The sequence below is a fragment of the Zootoca vivipara genome, chromosome 6 (assembly GCF_965207765.1).
Source record: "Zootoca vivipara chromosome 6, rZooViv2.hap1.1, whole genome shotgun sequence".
NCBI classification, from domain to species: Eukaryota; Metazoa; Chordata; class Lepidosauria; order Squamata; family Lacertidae; genus Zootoca; species Zootoca vivipara.
In genome coordinates this window covers 17,726,650-17,753,301 of record NC_142589.1, presented here as the reverse complement: position 1 = coordinate 17,753,301, position 26,652 = coordinate 17,726,650, and the positions used below count along the sequence as shown (strand labels likewise).

Genomic DNA, 26,652 nt, shown 5'->3' with positions numbered 1-26,652 from the left:
AGAAGCTTTATTATATTCCTCTAAAAAGTTCTGAGGGTAAGGCATTAAAGCATGCCCAAAGAAAAGAAAAGAAAGCTTCCTTAAACCAGATAACTGGTTTAAGCAAGGGTTAGAATTAAGACAGAGTGAATGGGGAGGGGAGGACAAAATCCTTGTAGATCAACATCTACGGTATTAGTCTGTATTTAACAATATGTTCAGCTTGCTCACAGTTCCTAGATGAGAAGGAAATAGTCCTGCTGAAACTACACTTTTACAGCAATTTCTTTATTCAGTCTGTCATCACCTGGTAACAGCTTAATCTAGAATAAGCAAAAAGAGTGAAAAATAAACTTGAACTAGTATCAAATTGGTTTAACGTCCATGACTTTTCACTCTAGAAGCCTGGAAAGTGTAGTTGGGATTGGGCACAAGTGCATTCTTCAAACACGCTTCAACCCCTCCCCCCAGTACCCCAAATGGAGGGGAAAGCCTTGAAACAGCACAGTAAGCATGTCCATGGCATGATGACTGATGGGGTTGGGGGAGTAGGTAGGAAGAAAACTGATGGGGAGAAGTATTGCACACTGGACCAGTTTTGCTGCAGGGCCTGCATTTCTCTGTGTATTGGCCAATTCCCAGCTTTCTTTTTTCTTTGTCATTCTCTTTAAAGCTCAAGATTCCATCATACCAAGAAATACGTGAGGGCTGTTTCAGCTCTTCCCATTGCGCTCTGTGAGGCAGAGTTAAAGGGATGGATTCTGAAACTAGGCACACCCTGCCTCTTCTTGACCCAGGGCTCTGCCGTCTGCGTTGTCCCCAATTTCTCCCACTTGCAAGCCTGGTCTGGTGTTTTCAAGGAAGGGAAACGGTGGCTGATCTGGTGTGATGGCCCCTGCCTTCTGCAGGTCTAAGGACCTTGAAGGTTGTGGTGATACATCAGAATAAGGGCACATGGGCAACATGTATAAAACATACTCTTTAGTCATCCGTATGGGGAGGAGTCATTGTTCAGCGGTGCAGCACCTATCGGTACTTTGCATAATGATAATTATATTTTTTTATACCCTGCCCATCTGGCTGGGTTTTGCCAACCACTCTGCATGGTTTATAGCATAAATTAAAAAATGTAGCACATCAGACATCCCGATACAGGGCTAACTGAAGATTCCTGAGACTTTTCTGAAAGAGAGGGCTATCAAAGGCTACTGGTCATTATGGCTATGATCTGCCTTCACAGTTGGAAGCAGTAATGCTTTTGAACTCCAGTTCCTGGAAACCACGGGAGGGGAGAAGACCCTTGGGCTTGAACCCTGCTTGTAGGCTTCTCACAGGCATCTTGCTGACCACTATGAGAACAAGATGCTGGACTAGATTGACCTGATCCAGCAGGGTCTTATTATGCTCTTAACCTCTGGGATGAGGTGAGATAAACCAGCAGATTCATTTCCCGAGGTAGAATAATGGTGCGAGGTCTTCCACATTTGGTTGTAGAGGAGGTTGGACGTCGAAATGTGGTGAGAGAGGTGGCATCGTAAGATATAAAAAAGACAATCACAAAAGGTTTATAGCCATAGAGCAAGTGTAAACGCAGATTAAAAGCAGCTCCTTTACTGGTTAAAATGTATAAAAGAGGATCCAACTTAGGCTGGAAATGTTCAGACAAGGAGGGCTCGTTAATTCATTTGTGGTGGCAGTGCAAACTCACAAAAAAATTCTGGGGAATGATTTATTAAGAACTAAAGAAAATGATTAAATCTTCCTTTCCCAAGGAGCCAGAAGCATTCCCGTTACCTATAATAGGATAGAAAATTCAAGATAAAGTAAAAAAAAAAGTCTTCCTTTACACAAAAGCAGCGGCAGCAAGCTAAAATGTGGAAGGTGAGGAAAATCCCGACAAAAGACCAGTGGCTGCTTAAACGAATAGAATATGTAGAATTAGCCACCATGACGGCCAAAACAAGAAATACAAATAGAAAAACGGTGATAAGCGAGTGGGAACAACTAGAAGAGTATATAAAAAGAAGTGGTGAAAATGTAAACTTACATATGAACAGCAGCAAGCAACAAAGGGTGAAAGAATTAAGGAGTTGCAGCAAACCAAAGAGTTTGGGTTAGGATGTCAAGGAAAGATAGGTTGGAAAGTCCATGCAAGATGGAATAGGAAAAAATGTAAGTAACAGGAATAAATATAACTCTTTGTAACTGAAAAATGCATAAACAAATTAAAAAAGAAAGCGGCTCCTTTAAAAAAAATCATACATTTGAAAACAATGCAAACATGTTAAAAATAATTCCATGTATGTATGTATATATACAATACAAATGCAGATATCCTCCACATATTGTGATGGGATTATAAGAGAATTTGTCACTTTAATCACATGATCAGTTTCATAAAGTGGCATCATGATGGAATAGTAAATATGCTTCACCACCCTGCTCTTGAACTATTTGGAGGCTATGCAAATAATCCAGAATCTACTGGCAGATCAAAGTCTATCTTTTGTCTGCGTCATCACACAGTTGCTCTGCCATTTAGGTACTTTCCAGTTCAACTTCCAAGATGGATCTCTTGTATGTGTTTTAGACTGTTGTGTGAGACCACTACAAAAATATTTTAAAAATAAAGGCAGAGCAATGAGTTGACGCCAGATAATGTGGTTGTTTGGGCTCTGGATCAATCAAACAGAAGCTTAGGGAAATGATATGCTGTCAGAGGCATGCACAATGAGACTGAAGTAACTAAAATTAATTGCAATAAGAGGCATAATAGCTGCTCAGTTAGAAACAGAAATACTATCAATTAAGTGAAAATTGCTTCCTTAAAGTTAAATACATGTTTTTCTTGCCACTAATTTCAAAACACCTTTTCCTTATTTATAAGCTCAAGAAGCCCTACACTGCCTGCCCCTACCTTCTCTCCCAATGCTCTTCTGAAAGAGAGCAATACAGTACCCAATATATACATTTTAAAACTTTAATGAAGCCAAACTTAAGTTGTACTTCAGAAGAGAGCAATCTGCATAATCACTCAAAAAGTCACAAGAGGGGATACTATCGCCATTTTTTAGCAGCAACAAAAATGTGCTCCAGGACTTTTGGAATTTACTGTGAATGGATATTGTCCTTAAGGGAAGATGTTTTCAAAACTAGCAAGAGTGTTCGATGGTGATGAAATCTCAACTTGTATACCCCTTTTTCAAAATTAAAGCCCCAAGCGGCTCACAATCCATAGATTCTAAACAAAAAAAAATCAAATCAAACAACATACCGTAATTAAAATCAAACATAAATTTGAGACTTAAAGAATCTAAAATTAAGAGAGTAGAAAAGCAAACTTAACAGCCTGCATAACATAATCAAATCCTAGAAATGGCCCCTTTCCCCTACTCTCTCCAATATATTAGATCCTGATCAACCTCCAAGTCTTCTGCTAATGTAATAGTAGATTTACACTGCAGAGACCCAAGTGCATTCCTTGATTGGCCTAGCCAAGGATTGTTGTGAGGACAAAGGTGACAGGGGAAGGCGCTATAGTCACCTTCACACTTCACAGTTTAGCACTTAGGCCCTTCTTCAGAACCCAGTTTTCCACCTCCCAATCCACTGGGACCTCCTCTGTGTCACACTGCTCTAGCGGTCCCAAGTTCTCATTCCCCAACCCACTAGGACCTTCCTATAGCTTAGACTCTCCCAATTCGAGCTTCTACCATTCCTCATCATCCAACCACCCTCTGCACAACAGCTTGACACTGACCAGCCCCTCTGCAACCGATGCCTGCTAATGCCTTGCCTACCTTTGCATTCTCTGCTGTGCTTCATCTCAGCTTTGCTTCCTGACCCAGCTGTTGAAGCCCACCTTTATACTGCCTCACTGTGCTTCAGCTCAGATTCTCTTTAGGACCCTTCATTTCATTTCATTTCATTTCATTTATTAAAGTTCTATACTGCCCTTCACCTAAGGATCACATGGCCGTTTACAATATAAAAACTCAAAAATACAGGATTGCCCTTGCTGCTCCCTTATTCCTCCAGGGTTTGGGCAGCCTCCTGTCCTGAGCTTTTAGTTTCCCCTTACCTGTGGCTCTGGCACCAGACCAAGGCAGGGCACAAGCAGATATCTTTTTCATTGCCTCCTACCTGTTTTGTTTGCTGGGATTGAATTTGGGATTGCAATAATTCAATAACCAGGCCATCCAACGGGGGTGAGAATATTAGAGCCAATTGTAGGCTTCTCCTGAAATGAACTACCAACTGCAGGCAATGGAAAATAAAGTGAAACTGAACTAAAGTAATTAGGGAACATTCCCAAATGCCAACAATAAATGTTTATCGGGATATAACATGAACCTTCTACATGCAAATAGGTGCTCTGCTATGGAATTGCAGTCCTCCATCTCTGGAATTTACCTTTTATAGCCCAAGTTGAGGGCATGCTGTGGGTTGCAATCCTGACACATGCCTCCTTGATACTTCTGAAATCTTACATTGCAGTCTTCCAGCAATTGCTTTGAATATTGCATATCTATATAAAATATGTGTATATCCTATCTTTCTGGTCCCAACAGCAGAACCACCCAATGCAGCTTATATAAAACCTGAAAGAAAAATAAATTAAAAGGGAGAATGGCAGATCAAAAGTACTCAAGGAGAGGGGGGGGGTCAAAACTAGGGGCAAAGAGTAAAAACAACAACAACCATACAACAACTTGGTCAAATGCCTGCTGAACTCAGAACACCTTTACACAGGGGCAGAATACCATCAGAAAGGAGACCAGGCACATCTCCTGGGGCAGGGAATTCGGGCCTCCACAATCAAGAAAGCCCTTTCATGTGTTCTCACCAAATGTATCTCAGATGGGGTTGGGCATGCAAGAGGATCTTCCCTGCTTACCTTAATGGACAGGCTGAATCATAAGGAGATGGTTCTTTGGCTATGCTGGACCCAAGCCCCTTGCACACTCCCTGCCTTAGCTGCCAAGTATCCCATTTTTCGTGGGAAACCCCCGGATTTTAATCTTGTTTCCCACTGTTCTCCCGAATGGAGAAAAATCCTTGAAATCCCCTGAATTTCCTACCTGCCAGGGAGCCTCCATTGTGGGTGCTGCTCTGCCCATGTGTGGGCACTGGAAATAGGGCAGAGCGGCACCGGAAGTTGCTTCTACGCATGCCCGGCAGACATCTTGGTGGTGGCCGCATAGCGGCAGCCGTCACCAAAATGGCCGCCGCCATGCGGCCACCACCAAGATGGCCACTGGACATGCATAGAAGCAACTTCTGGTGCCGCTCTGCCCTATTTCCAGTGCCCACACATGGGCAGAGCGGCCCCGGAAGTTGCTTCTACGCAACTTCCGGTCCCGCACCGCTGCTGATCCCGCATTTTTCAGTGGGAGACTTGGCAAGTATGTTCCCTGCTGCCTCTTTCTCAGGAAAGCAGCCAGGGATTGATATCACATGACCATCATGTTGCTGCCCCTGAGAGAGCAAACAATGAGAAGAACTGTTAAGATAAGATAAGATAGATAAGATAATCTTTATTGCCATTGCCCCCCTGCGGGAATAATGAAATTACTCGGTTGCTCCATCCACTCAGATAAGGCACTCCACATAAATTTAAAATAACTACAAAACATTAATTAAACAATACAATATGAAATGGCAAGTAAAAATAAGATGAATTCAAAGTCCAGACTTTCCATTTAAGGCCGAAATTGCTCTAGGGAAGAAACTGTTCTTGAGATGGCTCATTCTCGCCTTCATTGTTCTGTATCTCCCTCCCGATGGCAGGAGCTCGAAGAAGCGGGGACCAGGATGTGATGGTGTGGACTAGGTCCAAAGGGAGACACAAATGAGTCACTGTAGCAGTGGTGAGGGCACAATTTGGAGTAGGAGCCCACTGAGATCATTTTGTTCAGCCCCCCCCTCCTGAACTGAGTAGACAGCTTCTACTTGGAGTAGATAGCTTCTCTCTTTTCCACTTCCAACCCAGGGAATCGGTGACCAGGGATTCAGACAGAACAATAACTGTGCATCAAGAGACAGGTGTTTTTCTTTGAGAAGGACGCAGCTGACGTTCGCACATGCGTTTAGTCCAAGTGTATTCCCCTGCGTTCATAACTGGCCATCTAGATTGGCTTCACAGAGTTGAAATATGCTCTGGAGAAGTAGTCCCTTTGCTTTTGGAGACTATTCTGGAGGAAATGTGTTGCGTACTTTGGCATTAGTGATCTGTTAACACCTCTCTTGAGTTGCTCCAGGCTCTCTGGTGGTTAGATTCTCTGTCCCACCCCTGTCTTAGTCTCTAGCAGAGTGAAGTGAATTTTCCACTGCAGCTCACATCTTGATTCATGTCAAAGAAAAGCATTGCTTCAATTGCAAACCAGTGGTTTACAATACATGCCTTTTATTTTGTGTCTTTTCATCTCCGTGAGCAATGGGAAATGGCCTTACACTGGAATGGAAGCGTCTTTGTATCCGTAACAAAGTAACTCAGTTGCCTGCCATATTCAGTAATGATGGGGTGATAAACAATGGTATTTAATGGGGAGAAGCTATGGACATTGGTATCTGCCTTATACAGAGTCAGAAGACACCATGGATTGAATCCGGGACCTTCTGCATGCAGATGCTCTGCCACTGATCTCCGGCAGGTAGACAGGGGTGCTTCTTGAGTCAACTTTGTCACTAGAGCTCAACTCAGCCAGACCATGTGACCTGAGGAACCAGTGCAAACCTGACTGGCTCTGTAAAGCTGATGTTGTCCCAGGCTTGAGTCCTCAGTCTGAGCAACTTCTGCCTTCTAGCCACATAGACAGAAGCACACATCCCATCCCCAATCCAGAACCTCCCCACCTTTGATCCCATCTCCAACCTCTGGCCCTTTTGTTCCTGATCTGCTTTCTCCAGAAACAGACCCCCCCCTCCCCGCCATCTGCAACATGTGTTGGAGCACTGCTAAGGGCTGACAGTGGTATAGATGTGGCCTTTGATCTACGTTTAATTGGTGTCGGAAAGGACCAGATGGAAACAAAGGAAGGGTTGGTTCTAATTGGAAACCCACAGCATGAGATAGCCAGCTAACAAAAGGTTGTGGCTGCTCCCCCTCCATTTGCTGTCTAGATGGTAAGTGGCTTCCTCCCACCCCCTTCCTCCCACCCTGAGCCCAAGAGCCCCTCTGTTGCTCCGGCTGTTCATGCGCTTGGCACTCTTTTGCCACACGCGACTAGCACGGAGGATGCTTTCAAGAATGTCAGCATTTGCAAACCTTTCTGTGTGTTACATCGCTAAGCAACTTTTAGAAACACTTGCCCCCACTCTTCTTGCCATCTGGGAGAAGAGGCTGGTCTAGGAAGCCATGCCAGGGGGAGATGGAGTAGGAGGCCACGTTGTATTGGGTTGGGGGGGGGGTGGAGTAGAGAGGGTGATGCAAACAGTGGATAAATGTGAGAATTGGCAGGATATGGACAGCCTTTTTAAAAATTTAACAAAAATTATGCATGGTGACCGTGACGATGCATTCTGGAGCAGTCCCCAGGTGGTCGTGTTTTGTTTTGTTTTTTGCAGATTTGAATCACTCTTGTCTCAAGTGTGGCATAAAGCCGGTTTCCTATGGTTGTTCATGCCAAAGTAATCTAAGCAGCCCCTTGGGTTCTCACTCTTGTGTCAGGACTTAGGCAGGCACAGATTCTCTGCTTCTAATGCTACCATTGTTGCTGGTTGGATACTAACAGCTTAAGCTTGAGGTCCCTTGCTTGTGACCTAGGCAGACTGTAATTGAGAGAAGCCACTGGGTAATTCCTATAAACTTCCAGATTGACTGGCATGTGTCTGCCTCTGCTCTGGTTGCTTGTCGCCTTCCCAGCTGTGGGGGCTGGATGCTGTAGTGGGAGTGAGAGGAGACCTTAACCTTCATGTCTGATTTTTAAACCTTCTTCAGGGCAGGTACTTAAGTTAATTTTATTTGTACTGAAGTGAAACTGTACACATTGATCCTCCATTGCAATTTATCATAGGCAGCTGCCATATGTGGAGTTGGCGCTCCGGTCTATCTAGTTCAGTTTTGTCTACACTGACTGGCAGTGGCTCTACAGAATCTTTCCCAGCCTTACCTGAAGGTGTCAAGGATTGCACTGGGGTCCTTTTTTGCATGCCATACTTCACTGACAGGCCCAGCGCCTCCTTCGTTCATACCAGTTGCTCTTGTTCACAAATGCACATGAATGGTACCATAGGAAAATACTGGAGCCCATAGTGAACATAAGCAGCAATGAGAACGGGAGCAGAAGTGGCTAAAGTGCAGTGTGTGATGTGGCTACCACTTGATATGGTGTGATGTTAACCCTTCATTTAAAAACAAAAATATCCCAGAGCATCTGTCCAACAGTGAACTTTAAACTAAAAACCAAATAAAAATCCCTGCTATTAAACAATCTTGACCATGAAACAAAACCACAGCAGAAATCTTAACAGAAAACCAAGCTGCATCACTCTGGCTTAGAGATGTGTGTTTTTCACGCCATGCCCGACACTCATTAAGGAGGAAAACAACTGCAGCTCTCAGAAGAGACAGTTCCACAATTGGGGTGCCACAACTGAAAAGGACCTTCCATGCTTTGCCAATGCATGAGCTTTGCTTATGCTCATCAGTAGGATAATGTGGATGGTGTCTTCTGCAGATCTTGAAGCACGGGCTAGCAGAAAATGGGAGAAGAATTGCTGCAAGTATGCTCTTTGGGATCAAAGCACAGCCACTGGCTTTGTTGTTGTTGTGACAAGAAGAAGGGACATGAGCATTGGGCTTGTGTGCTTCCCAGGTCCTTTGTGTGTGATATGAGGAAGTTTAAAGCATTTGTTTACCACTTAGAACAAACCAGTTTCCTGCTTCTTCATAACATTGAGGAACTAGGCACTGCCATCAGGATTCACAAGTGACGTTCTGTGCTCCAGAAGCCAGCCTGGGACCTAAAAGTTCATTTTACCCATTTATTTTTCACTCTCCTCCTTCCACCCCACCCCACCCATGCCCAAGGAGTGCAGAGCAACATACTGGGCTCACTGGTTCTACATACGGACCAACTGATGCTGTAGGAACAAGAATATAGGAAGATACCCTGTTCCAGGTCCATCAACTTACCCACCCAGCCCATTATGGTTTGTCTCTTAACTGGCAGCAGCTCTCCAGGGTCTCAGGCAGAGGGGGGTCTTTCCCATCACCAGCTACCAGACCCTTTTAACCAAGCATGGGACACCTTCTGCATGCAACAAACTTGCCTTTTCACTGAGCTTTGCTCCCTTGCATGTTGAATGGCCTTCTGTGTGTGCCAGAGCCATAAGCCCCTTTGTGTTTTGCTTTGTTTCAAATGGGTGCTTCTTTGTCATGTGACCTGTTATACTCCTCATGGGGCATGGAAAAGAAAAGAAACCTCAGCAATATGCTTAAAACACACTACTCTCCTACAGTTTTTGATTTTGTGTATATCCAGAAATGGGAGCTGAGTGACTCCAAGTCATACTTTTTTGCCCATCTATTCCAGCACTGTTCTTTTCAGCCTCACTATATCTCTTGCTGTCTGCATCCACCCTAGCCCCCAAATCTGCAGTGGTGTCCCAGGGCAGGGCTGTTACCAATCGGGACACTTCCTTAAGCCCAGAGGCAAATTAATAAGCATCCCTGGTTGCCGAAATAAACTGGCATCTCCTCCTGAGCTTCTAATACCCGCAGAGAAGCCATGGCTCTTTTTAAAGCACACACACCGCAGAATGCTTGCCTCTTAACAATGATATTCTCAGTAGAAGTATTTCTGTGAAACGCTTTAGAAGAGTGATGGAAAGAACAGAATAAACCCAGTTGCTGCAGCAACATGTTTTCCAATGCCTGTTTTTGGGCTGCCCGTGCAGTCATTCTCTCTCTCTCTCTCTCTCTCTCTCTCTCTCTCTCTCTCTCTCTCTCTCTCTCTCTCTCTCTTCCTCCCCCTCTATTTTGGATACTAGTTGCTAAGGGTGTAAAAAAGAGAGAGTGGCAGAATTTGAGTCTCTGGATCCATCTGGGATTTGAGGTTGGCTCAGATAAATTTAGAGCTATAGTAGCACTTTGTTCCGCGCAAGCCACCGCTTGTCAGCTGGCAGCACCAGGAACTCAACCGACTGCCACACAAAACACACACATAAGTGTACGGATTTTCATTTGCAGCCAAGGCAGTTGAGTGAAGTGGCTTCAAAGCTTTGGGAATGGAGAAGGGAAGGCTTGCTAGCCCTCAGTATCCTGTGGCACTTGCGCCCACAAGACAAAAATCCACACCAACTTATATCCCCTCACTTCCTTCCAATGTTTTTGAAAAAACTATACATCCACAATTATGTCTTTTGTCAGTGCTTGTTCTCGGAGTCTTGCCTTGCCCTGATGGCTGCCACAGATTGGTAGATGCCTTGTTACTTCCCTTGTTACTACCTTTGTAAGCCAACCTCCCATTTCAGTTTGGCCCTGGTTGGTTTCTTTCTTTCTTTTTGTATCCCAGCATTATGTCGCCTGACATTCTCACATTGGCACACCTCTCTCTCCCGCTTGCAAGCCCTTTGCACTGTTTGCCATTGTTGGCTCTCTTGCCACTGACCCACCAATTGTAAGATCTTGGTCAGCAACTAATTGTTAACAGGGGCTGCATTTGTATGGCCTGGCACCAAAGAAGCCTTCCAAGGCTGCTTCCGAGTGTCTTAACCCTCCCACTTTTATTGATAAAATAATATCAATAAATAAAATGGATCAAAAGGCAGTGTGGTGGACAGTCTAATAGAGCATAACAGCACCCAGAAATTACACATTCTGGAATTCAGGGGGGAAAGGTTTTTGCCAACTATCTATAAGCCACACAATAAGTTTTGTTTCCAGGGCATCTGTATGCAGAAGTAGCCTACTCTGATGACACCATCACCATAAAAGCCATACTTTTTTGTTGTCGTTTTTTTCTGGTCTCCCTTTTTTTATTTATAGCATTTATATCTTGCCCTTTAGCTGAAAAGGCTCTCAGTATGACTTACAAACATCAGTACCCAGGTGGCCCCTGTTCTCAGGCTCACAATCTAAAAAGACATGTTGCATGAGGAAAAAGGAAGGGGAGAGAGGAGGAAAGAGCACAGGCTCAAGTGCTCAAAATTGCAGCCAAAGTCAGTGGTTTGCTTCTCCCTCCCGTTCTATCTCATCTTCCTTCAGAGGCTGCCAGCCATAGCATTTACAGGATTTCAGCAGGAAGTTACAGAACATGCACTGATCGGAATGAAAGCAATATGCAATACCCCAAAACTTTTGCGGGTGCAGGTGGTATTGAATGTGGGAATCACAAATAACCATCCCAATCCCAGCATAAGCACAAATCACCATGAATGCATTTTTAAAAAGGTTATTGGGGGGAGGGGGAGGTTTATGCTATCAGAGGTGTCCATAACTCTCAACTCTCCCCAAACTCTGTTCTGTTTACAGGCCATTTTTGTTTATTTAAAAGCATTTGAAGGTAAAGGGACCCCTGACCATTAGGTCCAGTCGTGACCGACTCTGGGGTTGCGCGCTCATCTCGCATTATTGGCCGAGGGAGCCGGCATATAGCTTCCAGGTCATGTGGCCAGCATGACAAAGCCGCTTCTGGCAAACCAGAGCAGCACATGGAAATGCCGTTTACCTTCCCGCTGTAGCGGTTCCTATTTATTTACTTGCATTTTGACTTGCTTTCGAACTGCTAGGTTGGCAGGAGCTGGGACCAAGCAACGGGAGCTCACCCCGTCACAGGGATTCGAACCACCGACCTTCTGATCAGCAAGCCCTAGACTCAGTGATTTAACCCACAGCGCCACCTGGGTCCCTTTTTAAAAGCATTTATAAACTAAGAATTTAAAAAATTCTAAGCAGTGCACAGCACATGAAACAAAACAGAAATTCAAACACATAAATCAGGGTTCAATCCTACGGGTCATGGAGAGGCTGGGTAAAAGGACACATGTGATGCTACTGGTGGTTGCTGCTTCACATGTGGCAGAAGGAAGGGCATTCCATAGTACAGGGGCAATAGCAGAAAATGCCTGTTTTCAGGTCACTGGTATGATACTGAAATCCTGGGCTGCTGTTCTGACTGCCCTCCCCCAGTCCTTGCTGCCTTGCCTCTAACCCTCCACACATTCACATCAATTTTGGAATAGTGTTTCTAAAGACGCCCCCAAGGGCCACCCGCTCTGCTATTGCGCCTGGCTTAATCCCTTCTTTCTGTAGTCACCCATGTTGCAGTCTAAAATTGAAACCAACGCATATCTTCTCTCTCTCTCTCTCTCTCTCTCTCTGTTTTCTTTTTCTCCTATTTGAAGGGACAGTGGAGAAATGACACATTCAACGGACAGGGCTCTATAATCCATTGTTCAGGTGTCATCTATGATGGACTGTGGCTCAATGGCTACCCTGTTGGTATGTACTTTGATTATGCAACCAGGTTCGTAATGAGACTTCCGCATAATGCCCTTCCTTTCAGCCTATTGATGCATACAGTTGAGCCGCAGTGCTGGCATCGTTTTTATCCCTGGGACGTGCCACTCATAAAGAGCAAAGGCACTAGTGAGCCCTTTGCATGGAGGCTTCTGGCAGGAGGGGTAGAAATCCATTAATGGAATGGAATGAGAAGCCACAACATGAAAATGCTGCATGGGGGGGGGGGGTATTTTTTTAAAAAAAAATGTTTCTGAAGAAATCTTCCTCTTTTCCCTGCTGCATAATTTGTGTGCTGTAGCTATATTGGTGTTTGGCCCAGTGGTGGCTTGTCCATTATGGCATATGGGGCATTGCCTCACCAACCTCAACCTACCTTCAGTTGGCTCCCACCTGCCTGCCTTCTTCCTTACAACCAATCCAAGAGGTGACACTGCCTCTGTCATTGGCTCTGGCTCCACCTACTGTTGGTCTCCCTGTCTTCTGCCCCACCAGCATGTGTGGGAAAAGTGCTGGCTTCCAAGTGGGTGTGAATAATGTGTGCACATATTTAAATTCAAGAGAGAGGTGGATGAAAGTATTGGTTCCAGTATTATATGAATGTTAGGGATTCTGGAGTTTGGATTGGGAACTACAGGGTTTCAGATTGGAGCAACCATGGCTTCTTAGGATCAGGTCTTCTTCAGGTGCAGAAGGCCAGTGTCAGCTCTTATAGGGTGAAGTCTCCAGAATGGTCTGGCGTGATATGAATTGCCTGGCATTCTCCCTTTGCAGAGCAGCACATTCCCATCGCCTTGGAAGCCTTGAGCCAGAGAACACAACCTGGATTCTGGCACAGCTGATGGGGAGGCTAAGCGGGGGGTTCAGATTGTGCTGGTCTGTTGAATGAACTTGTACTCAGGGTTGAAGGGCTCACTGAACCTAGGTCTGAATCCTAAGTGATCCTGAAATCATCCCCACCACTCAGGGAAAAGTGGTAGCTCACTGGTAGATCACATGCTTTGTATGCAGAAGGTTCCCAGTTCCAGGTAGGGTGGCAAAGACCTCTGTCTCAGATCCTCTAGAGCAGGCATGTCAAACCTGCGGCCCTCCAGATGTTTTGGCCTACAACTCCCATGATCCCTAGCTAGCAGGACCAATGGTTGGGGAAGATGGGAATTGTAGTCCAAAACATCTGGAGGGCCGCAGGTTTGACATGCCTGCTCTAGAGCTACCACTGATCAGAAGAGCCAATACTGACCTCGATGTACCAAGAGTCTAGGGGTTGTATCAATTTATGTTATACTCATTGCCCCAGTGAAATGAATGAACCTAAGTTAGTCACTTCTGCTAACTTCAAGGGATCTACTCAGCAGGACTAGAATTGGATACAACACACTGATCTGATTTCAGCTTCCTATGCCTATGTGTGTTCCAGGGTAGTAGTAAACTAAATTTTACTCAGAGTAGACACATTGAAATGAATAAATATGACTAAGTTAGGTCCATTAATTTCAGTAAGTCTACTTTGAATAAAAGGTAAGTTGAACACCACTCCCAGTTTGGTTTTTCAGCAAACTGACTAACCGAGATATGTTGAATGTTTGCAGGACAAGCAAAGAAGATTGTGATTATGGGACCAGAGGTTACTGAGATAGTGCAAGGGTCTTCCCATACATTTCAAGTCCAGCTGGAAAACGAGAAAGGAGAGATTTGTGAAAGTAAGAACTTTTTTATTTAACTAAGGTAAGTTCTACTCAGAGTAGACCTGTTGAAATTAATGGACCTAACTTAGACATTAACTTCAGTAGGTCTGCTCTGAGTACACCTAGCATGGGATACAACCCAATGTTGTGCTGTGTAAAAGACTTATCACAATCTTGAACAGAAATCCAAAAACCAAGGACCCAGCATTCTTTACTTTAAAAAGGAAAAAAGAATGATGGGGATATTTAATCATTTATGTACAGCTTAATGCCAAAATAGGCTTCTAAGCGGTTTATAAAGTATAGTACATGTACTGACATACATACTAGTGCATAACAATTGTGTTAAATTTTGTTATCAGGCTTTTAAAGGGCCTTGGATCGAAAGGCAGTTTGCGTACTGTTTCTTTTGCATAAACTGTAATCACACACACACAAACATACCAGAAAGCAGGTTGAGACTGGGTAGATATCTAAAAATACAAATGTGTAAACTGAAAAGCTTTTCAAGTGTAGATTCTGTCAAAATTCGTCTTGAGGCATATCTACACTACAAATGTGGGCAAATATCAACTGGTTTAATTGCCATGACTTTCAACCCAAGAACCCTGAAAATTGTAGTTTTGTGCATGAGCCCCAATCCCTCCCAGGGAACTACAGTTCCTGGGGTTACTTTGCTGGGATTTATGACCACAGCAGATGGTGGAGATGATCTAACCCTCCTCCTCAGTGGATGGATTCAATATGGGTTGTAATGTCCATACACAGACACACTTGTTAAGGGTTAGGTGGTTCAGGGCCAAGATAACCCTTATGAGACTGTGTACGCACTGTGCATTTAAAGCTCATGACTTCTCAAAAAGAATCCTAGGAACTGTTGTTTGTTAAGTTTCCTGGAAACTGTAGCCCTGTGAGGGGTAAACCACAGTTCCCATGATTCTTTGGTGGAAGCAATGTACTTTAAATGTATGGTGTATGTGCTCAGGCTAATTCTCTTTTTATGAATACAGTACTGGTTCCCATTTATCACTTATCTTAGAGGCTTATGGTGATGATGATGTCTACTGTTCATCAGCAAAAATACACCTCCCTTTATTAGAAACTCCTCTCCCCCCTCCTTCCCCCCTTTTTTTTGTTCCAGTTGCTTTTGTTCTTTGGCCTCTCCAGCCAAGCTTCATGTTATCGTTTGCCTCTTAGTCCCAGAAAACCATGTTTAGTTCTGATTCACATAGTTCTCTTTCGTTTTTATTGGCATCTTAGCTCTTTGTATGTTCTCATTTATTGCTTCAGACTATTACAAAGGCAAAACTTTTCAATACGAACCTCTGACCAAAAAGAAAAAGGTGGGGGGCGAGAGAAGGAGGGAGGCTTTCTGTTAACAACAGAAAAATCATTTGTGTGCTTTGTATCTTTCCGATTTGGATTACTCTGAAGAAGTAAAGGCCACCTGCTGAACATTGTAATTAAATGAATATGACTAAGTACATTTTCCAGAAATGATGACAATTCTGTTGACTGTGGGCTTGTGTATGTGTGTTTTCAGAGCTGGAAGGGTGCTAAGTTACAATGCATTGTCTGGAACGTATGCCCACCTTCGTGCCTAGCATCACAGTTTGAATTAAAACACCTACTTCTTTCTTCTTAATGGGTAATCTGAAGTAACAGGACAATTATTACAATAGCGCAGCCTTCACCAGCCTGATTCCCGGCAGTGCAGAATGGGGTTGATGGAAGTGCTAGTCCAAAGCCATCTGGAGGGCATAAGGCTGGCAAAGGCTTCAGCAGCGGGACATCTACAAATAGAATTGGAGTGTTGGAAGGGATCCAGAGGGTCATCTAACCCACCTCCACCCCCGAAATGCAGGAATCTCAACACATGGTCCCCCATCCAGTTTGAAACCATACTGGACCTTGCTACCATCCTCTGCCATGTGAACCTGCCCAAACTTTGGGGTCACATTCAGACTCTCTGTATTCCTCATGCCATCTGAAGTTAGGTGAAAGGTGACCGGGTAGAAGACCATCTCAGACTCCATCTGCAGAATGACCTCCCTAGGGAACAGAGGAAGCTGCCGTAGAGAGTAGTTTGCCGAATACAGTGCCACCTGTAGGAAGTAAGGGGGACATCACAGGAACATAGGAAGCTGCCTTAAAACCAGGTTAGACTATTTTGTCAATCTTGTCCAGTATTCTAACTGAAAGTTCCTGGGTCTTAGTCTGAAAGGGGAACATTTCCACCACCTGTTGTTTGGTCTTTCCAACTGGAGATGCTCAGCCACTGAGCTAGGCTCCCTCCCCAAGGATGTTGATCTTAAACCTTCGTGCTTAGTCTTACTGTGGAAGGTGGGCCTTCCTTCGAGGCATACTTACTGATTCAGTTGACGTACCACTGTTGGAATGGAATCAGTTCAGCACCACCATCCTGGTGAACACCGGCAGCTACGGACATCTCTCCTTGCTGTCCCAGATTGATATTCAGTGCTAATAGGAAGCTGTCTTATACTGCATCTGACCATTGGTCTGGCCAGCTAAGTATTATCTACACTGACTCTTCAGGTTTTCAGGCAGGGATAATTCCCAGCCTTACCTCCTAGAGAGTCTAGGAATTGAAACTCGCACCTTCAGCATACAAAGAAGTTGCTCTACCACTGTCCTAAAGCCCTTCCCCTGGCACCCTCTTTAAGATAATTTTAGAGCCAGAGAAAGGTCAGGGCCTTGGGAAGAGCTCTTCCTCCTTGCCTTTTCTCCATCTTTTATCACTCCACTCTTAGATCTTGATACATCTGTGCCAGTGATCTTTGCTCCTCAAGCTCCACCACCCTTCAAAGCTCTGCTGATTCCTCAAAAGACTCAACCCTTTCTCTCTGTCCTGTATGCTTGGAACAGCCTCCCAGAATACCTACATGATGCCACTTCTCTTATTTCCTTCAAATTCCTTCCTAAAACCCACCTTTTCTGTGAAGCCTTTGGCACAAGCTCCTGGGTCCCATGCCCTACTGTGACAGAGGATAAGGCTAGTAATGGATAGCCAATAGGTTGTCGGAAGGAATATGTGTGTGGGGAGAGTGGGGTTGTGCTTGTGTTTTTCTTGTGGCTTGTCACATATGTACAATATATACAGATATATGCAACCTGAGCATACGATGGAGGGACTCACAACATTAGCATCCCAACAGGTTGGGTTGCCCCATTTGGTTTCCAGGGGAGCCCCCAAAGTCCAGTACAGAGTCGGCATGTTTCTCTCTCCAGCTTTCAGCAGCCACCCTTACAGCTTAAACACACAATAATTTGGCTATTGTTCTCCTACATACCTCAAGTGAGGTGGGTGGGAGAAAGGCCCACCCATTTGTTCCTATGGCACAGAGCAACTTCTTTTGATATGTTAAATCATGGTGCTAGCCAGCCAAAGTCATTCTCTTGACAAAGGAACTGGTTTGGCAGGCTTTCTCTTACACATTCTGCCCTCACAGCTTACAGGACCTCTATAATTGGAAGGAACCCAGGATATAATCCCCACTGACCCTCCAAACTCATGACAATACATATTTAAATACAAATGTTCACGCAGATTAAAAATAATGATTCCTAGGTGAATGCGGAAAGAGGACAGAACCACCAAATGAAACACATGCAGGTGTCCCCTTTCTCACTCTGTTCTGTGTGCAGATCAACAGTTAACACTGCAGGTGCCTGCAGAGAAAATAACTAAATAATCGTTTTATTTGCCCTCTGCTCTTTTTTCCTTGATAGGTGAGAGTGGTCGACTGCTGGAGATCAGTGCTGGTATCCAAGCAGGCCAGTTTTCTGAAAGTTTAAAAACCAATTCATATGAGTTCCTTGAGCAAACTGGGAGGCAGCCAATCAAAAGCTCTTTGTAAGTAACATGGGGAAGAATTCATTCCGTTCATTCTTGTGACCCTAGACTCGTGTTATGGAGAAGCAACACGCTGAACAGCTCAAAGTGCTTCCTCGACGTGCTTTGGCTTCTCTTGAGCACATTCCAGGTCCCAAGTAATCCTCAACAACTAGCTGGATCTGGTTAAAATTCATGGGATAAGGCGTGTGGAACACTGATAGGAATGGATGAATTTGTCAGTTTTGTTTCTCGCAGTTTCTCATTTTTCCAATCTCAAGTTTGTATGCCACATTTCTGCGTCAGTTTGTGGGTTTTGGGGTTTTGTTTTTTTTAACTCATTAAAATTTGTCAGCGGTTCCTTGTGCATTTCTCCTGATCCCCCCCCCCCAAACATGCATTCTTTATGTTACTTTCATTAATGTATGCACATTTATCCGCATCACCCTCTTATATACACATTCTAGGATGCATTTTTTTTGGTTGGAGAACTGCATTTCAGAATTAGGAGAAGTGTAAATTTTGAAAGATGACTATGTTTTAGTTCCCATGTTGTTTTGGGAAATGTGAATTAGGAAGGATAGCGTAAAAAAGAATGTCTTCCCCATCCTTAGTGAGCTGCTGAGGAGGCCTCTGAGGCCTGGGCTGTGAGCAGCTGTTTGGAGCCAGGCACCAGGAGTTGGAACTGAAGAAGGCAAATCAGCCAAGAATTAGGAGTGGGGACCAAGCCTGGGAACACAGGACATGTCAGGACTCCTTGGCATCTGGTGCTCTTTTGGTGTTTTGATTTCTTTTGATGGGCCACTTGCCATCTCAGCCATGTCATGGTAGGCTGGGCAAAGCCAGAGGCCTCCAAGCAGAGACTGGACTGCCATCGGGGATGCTCTAACTGTAGATTGCCTACATCAGGGGTTCCCAAACTATGGTCCCTGGACCACCAGTGGTCCAAAACCTTCAGGTGGCATTATTGTACGGCACTACAGTTTGAAATCCACATAAATTGTAATGAAGTGCAGGGATGTGGGTGGCACTGTGGTTCCCATGTTGCCACCAAGTCTCTTGGGCTTGCCTATCATAAGGTCGGCCGTTTGAATCTGCGTGACAGGGTGAGCTCCTGTTGCTTTGTTCCAGCTCCTACCAACCTAGCACTTCAAAAGCATACTGCCAAGAGTAGATAAATAGGTACCACTGCAGCGGAAAGCTAAATGGTGTTTCTCTGTGCTCTGGCCTCCGTCACAGTGTTTCATGTGCTAGAAATGGTTTAGTCATGCTGACCGTATGACCTGGAAAAGCTGTCTGTGGACAAACACCAGCTCTCTGCCTGAAAGCAGAGATGAGCACTGTACCCCATAGTTGAATTCAACTGGACTTAACTGTTCAGGGATCCTTTACCTTTACCTGTAATGCAGTACAGTATGCATTGTAATACCATAAAATACAGTACAGTATAAGGTATAAAGAAAGCAATAAAAATACAATTAAAGTTCATACAGCATATAGCACAGTGCATTACAGCAGGGGTCGGCAAAGTTTTTGTGACTTGGGCTGGTTCACGGTCCCACAGACACCGCGGTGGGCCAGAGTGCACACACATGCCGCCTGCATGCGCAAACGCTATTTTCGGCGCTCCTTCTGGCACTGAGGAGGTGTGCGCAGCTTCCCATTGGCTGCAGGAGCTTTCTGCAGCCAATGGGAAGCCAGCCAGCGTCGCGGAAGGAGGTCCCTGCTCTGCTCCATGCCGGTTTAGCACGGTGCATGGGAGCCAACCGAGCGGGCGGAGGAGGTCCATGGGCCAGTTAAAGGACCCCCATGGGCTTTAGGTTGTTGACCCCTGCACTGCAACAGGCAGAAAAGTCATTGGGTGGCTCACCCACATGCTCATCAGTTTTCATGTGGTCCATGAGGGAAAAGGTTTAGGAACAACTGGCCTGCATCATCAGGCAGGGAAGTTGGACTAGAGGGCCTTCAAGATCCCCTACAACTTTATGTTTCTCTGATTCTAATATGTACTTGCCCACCAGACAACACCTGAATATCACTTATAAATTAGGATTACCTTAGATTGGTATGTTATTTCCCTCTGTTGAGTGTGTATAACACTTTTCTGCCACTATACAGATTTTGTGAGTCGTAGCACTCTTTAATATTGGGGCACTCAAACAGAGTTGGGTTGCTAACCTGTGAAAGCCTGGCACATAGTTTAGATTGGAGAAAGGTATTTTCCACTCTTTTCCACCCTGTAAGAATAACAGCAGGCCATCAGCTTGGAATGCACTTTAAAAACACTGGCTAAAAAGGCTGTACTCCAGCCGATTTAAGTAGAAACCGCCATCAAAATGAAGGGAAGAATTTGTGCAACTGCTGGTGGGGGGGATTTAACACGGCTGTTGCAGTTGTTGGCAGTTGGTACTGCAGGTCACCAAGACCTAACAAGCAAGAAGCAGGTCATCCCAACAACCTTGATGTACAGAGCTAGGGCCAAAGGCCATCTTTTCCAAATCTGACAGACAAACTGCAGAGAGAGAGAGAGAGAGAGTTGGGCCTGTAACTTTCATATATTTTAACCCAAAAGAGCCCTAGATGAGTCATAAAGCCCTTCTGCTTGGCATGCAGAAGGTCTTGAGTTCAGTTCCTGGCATCTCCCATATGAAAAGGATCACAAAATGACAGTGTGCTGAGAAAGACTTTTGCCTGAGACGTTGTGGAGAGCCACTGCCTGTCAGAATGGTTGGCCAGCATGGACCAGTGATGTGATTCTGTACGAACTTCACATGTTCAGCCCTCATAGTGTATCCCACATCAATTCTGGATTGCTTTCTTTTAAGGTTTATGAAGCTTATCAGTGCAAAATAATGCCAATCCTGTTTCCTTTGGCAGTGGATTTGAGTATATTCAGTATCCTTTGATGGCTGTCACGTCTGGAAGCCAGAAGCCGCAAGCTGCCCTGCCTGCTGTTGGTGAAAATCAACTTGCCCTGCTTGAACTGCTAATACTCCCAAGTGCCTTAGAACCAGAATCTGGATCAAAACCCCTGGGTGGTGCAGGAGATGCCCTTAGCAACCGCTATGGTAAGTAGAGATCATAGATTTAGCTTGAGTGCTTGGCTTTTGCAGTTAAGGGAGATACAAAAGGTATCTTCTACCCCCTCAGTGAAACAACTTGAGACTGCTTTTGTCATGCTAATGGGAAGCTTTAAAAGCATTTTGCAGGCTGTAGGAGATTTGTCATTGACATTCCTCATAATAATTTGAATAGATTTATTTTAAAAAATACGTTTCTCTCCCCCCCCCCCCCGCATTAGACAGAATAGCCTTTGCTTGTTATGCAGCTTCTTTGGGTGGGTTTTTCCTTCTCTGATCAGTCAAAACATGCTGTTAAAAATGAATTAGGCAGGAAGTGTTCAGCGGTAACACCATATTGGCATTCTCATGTTGCCTTTGCTTGGGAAGTATGCCAGTGTTGCAGGGAGGAGGAGGAGGAGGAGGAGGAGGAGGAGGAGGAGGAGGAGGAGGAGGAGGAGGAGGAGGAGGCATGTAGTGAAAGCACCAGTTTGCCTTTTGGAGTGGAGGCATGTATTGCTTTGTCTCTGAGGCCAAGGTAGAGATTCTGCTTAAAGCCCTGTTATGTGCACACAAGGAAGCAAGAAGGTCATTAGCGAATAGAGCAGTTTTCCTTTGAGTTATAGCTAAGTCCTACTCAGAATAAGCCCATTAAAATGAATGGTCCTAAGTGGACCCATCACTTTCACTGGGTCTGCTATTGAGTAGGACTAGGAGACAGCCCTTTGATTCCCCTGCTCCTCTGCATTGCATATCATCCATACATCTTTGCAAGCTTTAATGATAAAAACAGCTTCCCCACTTATATTTTGCCACCTGTTCCATGAAAGAAAAGAGGGGAATAGAATGAACATTTAAAGCATTCTTTCTCAAATATTTTGAATTCATTCAGCCCCTTCAAAACTTATTCCACTTTCTAGGCCTTGCTGCCCAGGTAAACCTCAGTTCTGCAAGTAAGCATCTGGAAAAGAGCACATGTTCTGCAAAGATAAAAGTCACCTGTTTAATCCCTGCCCTCTCCAGATTAGTAGGTAATGGGAAAAGGCCTCTGCGCTGGGTGGACTAGCAGTCTGGCTCAGGTGAGTCAGTGTTAGAGCACCTACTTTGCCTGCAGAAGGCAGGTTTACCTAGCATATCCAGTTTTGAAAACCTCAGGTAGCAGATGGTGGGAAAGACCCCTGCCTGAGATACCAGATTGCTGCTGCCAGTCAGAGCAGCCAATACTAGATGAAGAGTTTGACTTGGTATAAGAAAGTTTCCTACAGTCCTCCCTGTTCTGGTGTTCAGCTGAGTGTTTACAGCCTGCTATGGATGTATACAAAGATCTGTGGATTAGGGGCACTAATCCCAACACTTGTATCAGAAGAGAAATTAAAAACAGGAGACATCCGCTTCACACATAGGGAAACAACATGACGTACAAAACAAAAGCTCTTTCTGAACACCAGTATCAGTATCGTCACACTGAGATGATGTGGCAATATAGGATCCAGTATGGAGCAGTGCAGATCTTTCAGGCACTCATCATTATCCATTTTAGTTTTTAATTTATCTCTTTATTTACTGCTTTGTGCAAGGCGCTCAGGATAGGATGCTTGGCTTTTCCATTCCTCTCTCCCATGCACTGTACCATTTGCAAATCAAATTTATTTAAGAAAATATGTAAGAGCCCTCCTCCACACCCTCCCTCTATGCTTGTGTCACTAAGGGTGGCATACAAATAAAATAAATAAATTACAGAATACATTAGAAACTCATGAGTTTCACTGCCTGAAATTTGGTGGGGAGTTCTGTAGCAACCTTCGAGAAAGCCTTCTCCTGTGTCCTAACCAGCCATGCCTGTACCATGGTTTGGATGGCTGCCAGTCACAGTGGCTACCTCCATTGTCAATATGCCTCTGATTACCAGTTGCTGTGAATCACAAGTGGGGAGGGTGCTGTTGCGCTCAGGTCCCGCTTTCAGGATTCCCATTGGGGTACCTGGTTGGCCAATGGGAGAACAGGATGGTGGGATTTGGTGGGCCTTTGGTCTGATCCGTCAGGGCTATTCTAACGTTATTTCTGGGAAGCCAGAACAGCTGTTGTAAATAAGGATGTCAAGTGCTTCCATGGTTGAGGACCCACCAACACTCTCGTTGCCACAAACTGTCTCAGCTAAAGTTTCCCGAGACTCATCCAAATTTGCCCCACATTGAGCACAGTACAATAATTTGGTTTGTATGTTACTAAGGCACGTGTAGCCATTGCAAGACCTGGCTTCATTAGGAATGGATGTGGTTTGCCTACCAGGCTAGACTGGGAGAAGTAGCCTTGCCACAGCCACTCCTGCAGCTGCTGGAGGTGCAAAACCTGGTCTATCTATGGCCCCCTCCGATGTCCTTTATATTGTGCATTCATGATGATTTGTGTTCATGATGGCATCAGTCCAGTTATATATGATCCAACTTTCAGCACTGTTTGTACTTCCAAACGTTTGTGGGTTGATATACCCCTCTCTTTCCAATCAGTGCATGCCCATTAATTGACTCCCGAAATCCTGTAACTTCTTATACCACAAATGTATCGGTTTATTTTTTGTCCTGCTTTTGTTGTGCTGTAGTGCTGCCAACCTAGCAGTTCCTGCCAACCTAGCAGTTCGAAAGCACGTCAAAATGCAAGTAGATGAATAGGAACCGCTACAGCGGGAAGGTAAACGGCGTTTCCATGTGCTGCTCTGGTTCACCAGAAGCGGCTTTGTCATGCTGGCCACATGACCTGGAAGCTATACGCCAGCTCCCTCGGCTAATAATGCTAGATGAGCGCGCAACCCCAGAGTCGGTCACGACTGGACCTAATGGTCAGGGGTCCCTTTACCTTTAGTGCAAAAGTTGCCTTTCTGGGTAGCTGTAATGCAGTAACATTGGGGCAGCCTCACAGAACAGCTAACAAAGCAGAATGATGTGTGGATGGTCCATTAGAAATTCATCACTAATGCACTTTTATTGCATTAATGACATGTCTTAGAATACACCGGGGGGGGGGGGACACCCACCAGTCTGTAGGGTCCCTGTTACATTTGTATCTTACCCTTCCTCTAAGATGCTTAGGGCAGTGTGCATAGGAAGTATCTCATGTTATTCTCACAACAGCCCTGCGAGGTAGGTTAAACTGAGAGAGGGTGACCAGCCTCACCAGGGTGACTCACCAGGGATTTTAACCCAGGTTTCTCAACGGTCCTAGCCAGACCTTCAAGCATCCTGCATCTCACTCTGCCCATGCGATGCATAATTTCATCTGAATTGCACCTCCAGTTTTTCCTCCATACACATTAAAGTGAATTGGTGTGAAATACCCAAATAATTTTAAGGGGGCCCAAATAGCTTTGCTCTGGGTGAGATGGGGGGGGGGGTTCTGCACACCCGTGGTCTATCTATTTACCAACCCACAAGGGCCCCTTTTTCTTTCTACCTAAAATCCACCTACTCAGAGCTGTGTATCAAGGTTTATTATAGTCCCAGTGAGTCAAACCTGCCTACTCATCTTATACATACCGTGTTTCCCCTATTTTTAGACGTAGTCATAATATAAGCCATAGCAGGATTTTAAGCGTTTAGGAAATATAAGCCATACCCCGAAAATAAGCCATACTCCGCGGAGCGAGACCGCTGAGTGCCCCAGCCAGCCAGTGGGACCCAGCACGCTGGCAAGAGGAGGAGAAGCAGAGAAAGAAGTCACAGCGAAGAGGGATGTCTGGCAAGCGGCGTGGGCTGCCGCCGAACAGGGCCACCGAGGGGGAGGCAAGGGTGTGCGCGGATCCTCCGGGGCCCCCGCAGGCAGAGCTCAGTGCCGGACCTTGCGCTGGACTCCTGAGGGGGGGAAGGAGAGGGGGCGCGAGAGTCACACTGCTTTTTGGCGGATGCCGCTGCGCGAAGCAGCTTTCCGCGTCTCGGGATGGAGTTGCGGGCGAAGAGGCGAACAATGTGAGGCTCGAGGTAGGCAAGACGGAGGGGTTAGGAGAACAAAAAGGCTGGGCAGCAGGCGGCTGCATGCACCGTGGCCTCGAGCGCAGGCTGGGGAAGAGGAGGCGAAGGAGGCGCGCTCAGTGGGGGTTGAGGCATGGTGGAGTGCCCCGAGCCTCTGGGAGCCGGCAGGAGGAGGAGGAGGCTTGCCGGGTCGTCACCCAGCAGCGTGCGTGGAGCGCCCCGAGCCTCTGGGATTGTTGTTGTTGCTGCTGGCTGCCGGAGGCTCGGGGTGCTCTGCGCGCGCTGCTGGGTGACGACCCGGCAAGCCTCCTCCTCCTCCTGCCGGCTCCCAGAGGCTCGGAGCACTCCACCATGCCTCAGCCCCCACCGCACTGAGCGCGCCTCCTTCGCCTCCTCTTCCCCAGCCTGCGCTTGAGGCTGTGACGCCAGGGACGAGCGTGCACTCCTCTCGCTGCTGCTGCTGTCCGGGAGAGTGACGAAGCTGAGCGAGATTCCCCCCCCCAGTCCCGTTCCCGGTCCCGGTCCCATGGGGAGGCCTGACATCACCGGGGCCGGAATATGCCCCCCGCTGCCTCTGGCTTCAGCCCCTGCACGCCTTCTCCCGGGGAGCCTCGGCGCGGCGCTTTGCAGGCGGCCCCGGCGGGAAGCCTGCAGCTACGGCGGCGAAGGCGCCTTGTGTGGAGACCCGACCTACCGGGCCATTTGCACGCGCCGCAGACGGGAGCGCATCAATTCCCGCAGGTTGCGTGTGCTCGCCCTGCCTGCTCTCTCCGCAGCCCAGAACCGGCGGCTGCTGCAGTGCAGAACGCTTCGAGAGCCCAGCAGCGCCGCGGAGCAGAGAGCCTGCGAGGAGGGAGAAGGAGCAGTAAGAGAAGGAGGAGGAGGACTCCTCTGTGCTGCTTGGCGGTGGCACATTAGCAGCACGGTCATGGACACCCCGGGATAGGGGCCCTTCCTGACAGGGTGGCTGCGGCCCCTCAGCGCAAGCTGAGACCCAGTGTCGACGGGGTGCCCCCTCCCCAGCCCAGCCTGCTCCATCTGAACGCGGGGAGGGAGGGAAGGCATGGGCGTATGTGTATGTGTGTGTGTGTGTGCGCACACACACGGTCCAGCCCGCCACAAGTTGTAATACTGTATTTTACAAGTACTGTAATAAAAACAGTAATAATTTTTTTTTAAAAAAAGACATCCCCTGAAAATAAGACACTGTGTGTTTTTTTGAGGAAAAAAAGTTATAAGACGGTGTCTTAAAAAGGGGGAAACACGGTATATACATTCACAGCCTATATTGTTGTTTTGGTTTCCTAGAGGACATGAAGTAACAGATGAGCTAACACTTTTCTTTATAAATATGCCAGTATTATTTTACAGGCCAGTTATTCCTGGAATTATTCATGGGAGCCTGAATGCTGAGATCTTGGGAGTTGAATCAAAGTTTAATCACTTTGGTTTATTGTGAACTGTAATATTAAATCCACCCCATATAACTTGATACATTGTAAATACACGATTTGCATCTTAATACACTCAACTTGCTAACAAAGTGGAGAGAAACGGAGTGGTAGTTAAAATTGCATCTATCTTTGTACTCTAGAGAGTTTATTTTGATAGCCCCAACATGTGCGATATGCTCCGCTGGCCCCTCTTACCA

General features: G+C 45.9%; 1 protein-coding gene across 7 annotated transcripts in view; it reads left to right on the top strand.

The window, feature by feature from the left end:
- The window catches only part of MORN1 (MORN repeat containing 1), a 255,307-nt gene that overhangs the window by 19,982 nt on the left and 208,673 nt on the right, over positions 1–26,652 (top strand). For all 7 annotated transcript variants that reach the window (XM_088671655.1, XM_088671657.1, XM_088671656.1 and 4 more), the window contains exons 7-10: positions 12,328–12,424; positions 14,032–14,142; positions 17,878–18,001; positions 20,858–21,048. In XM_088671655.1, coding sequence (XP_088527781.1) covers positions 12,328–12,424; positions 14,032–14,142; positions 17,878–18,001; positions 20,858–21,048 — 523 coding nt within the window. The remainder of the gene's footprint in view (positions 1–12,327; positions 12,425–14,031; positions 14,143–17,877; positions 18,002–20,857; positions 21,049–26,652) is intronic.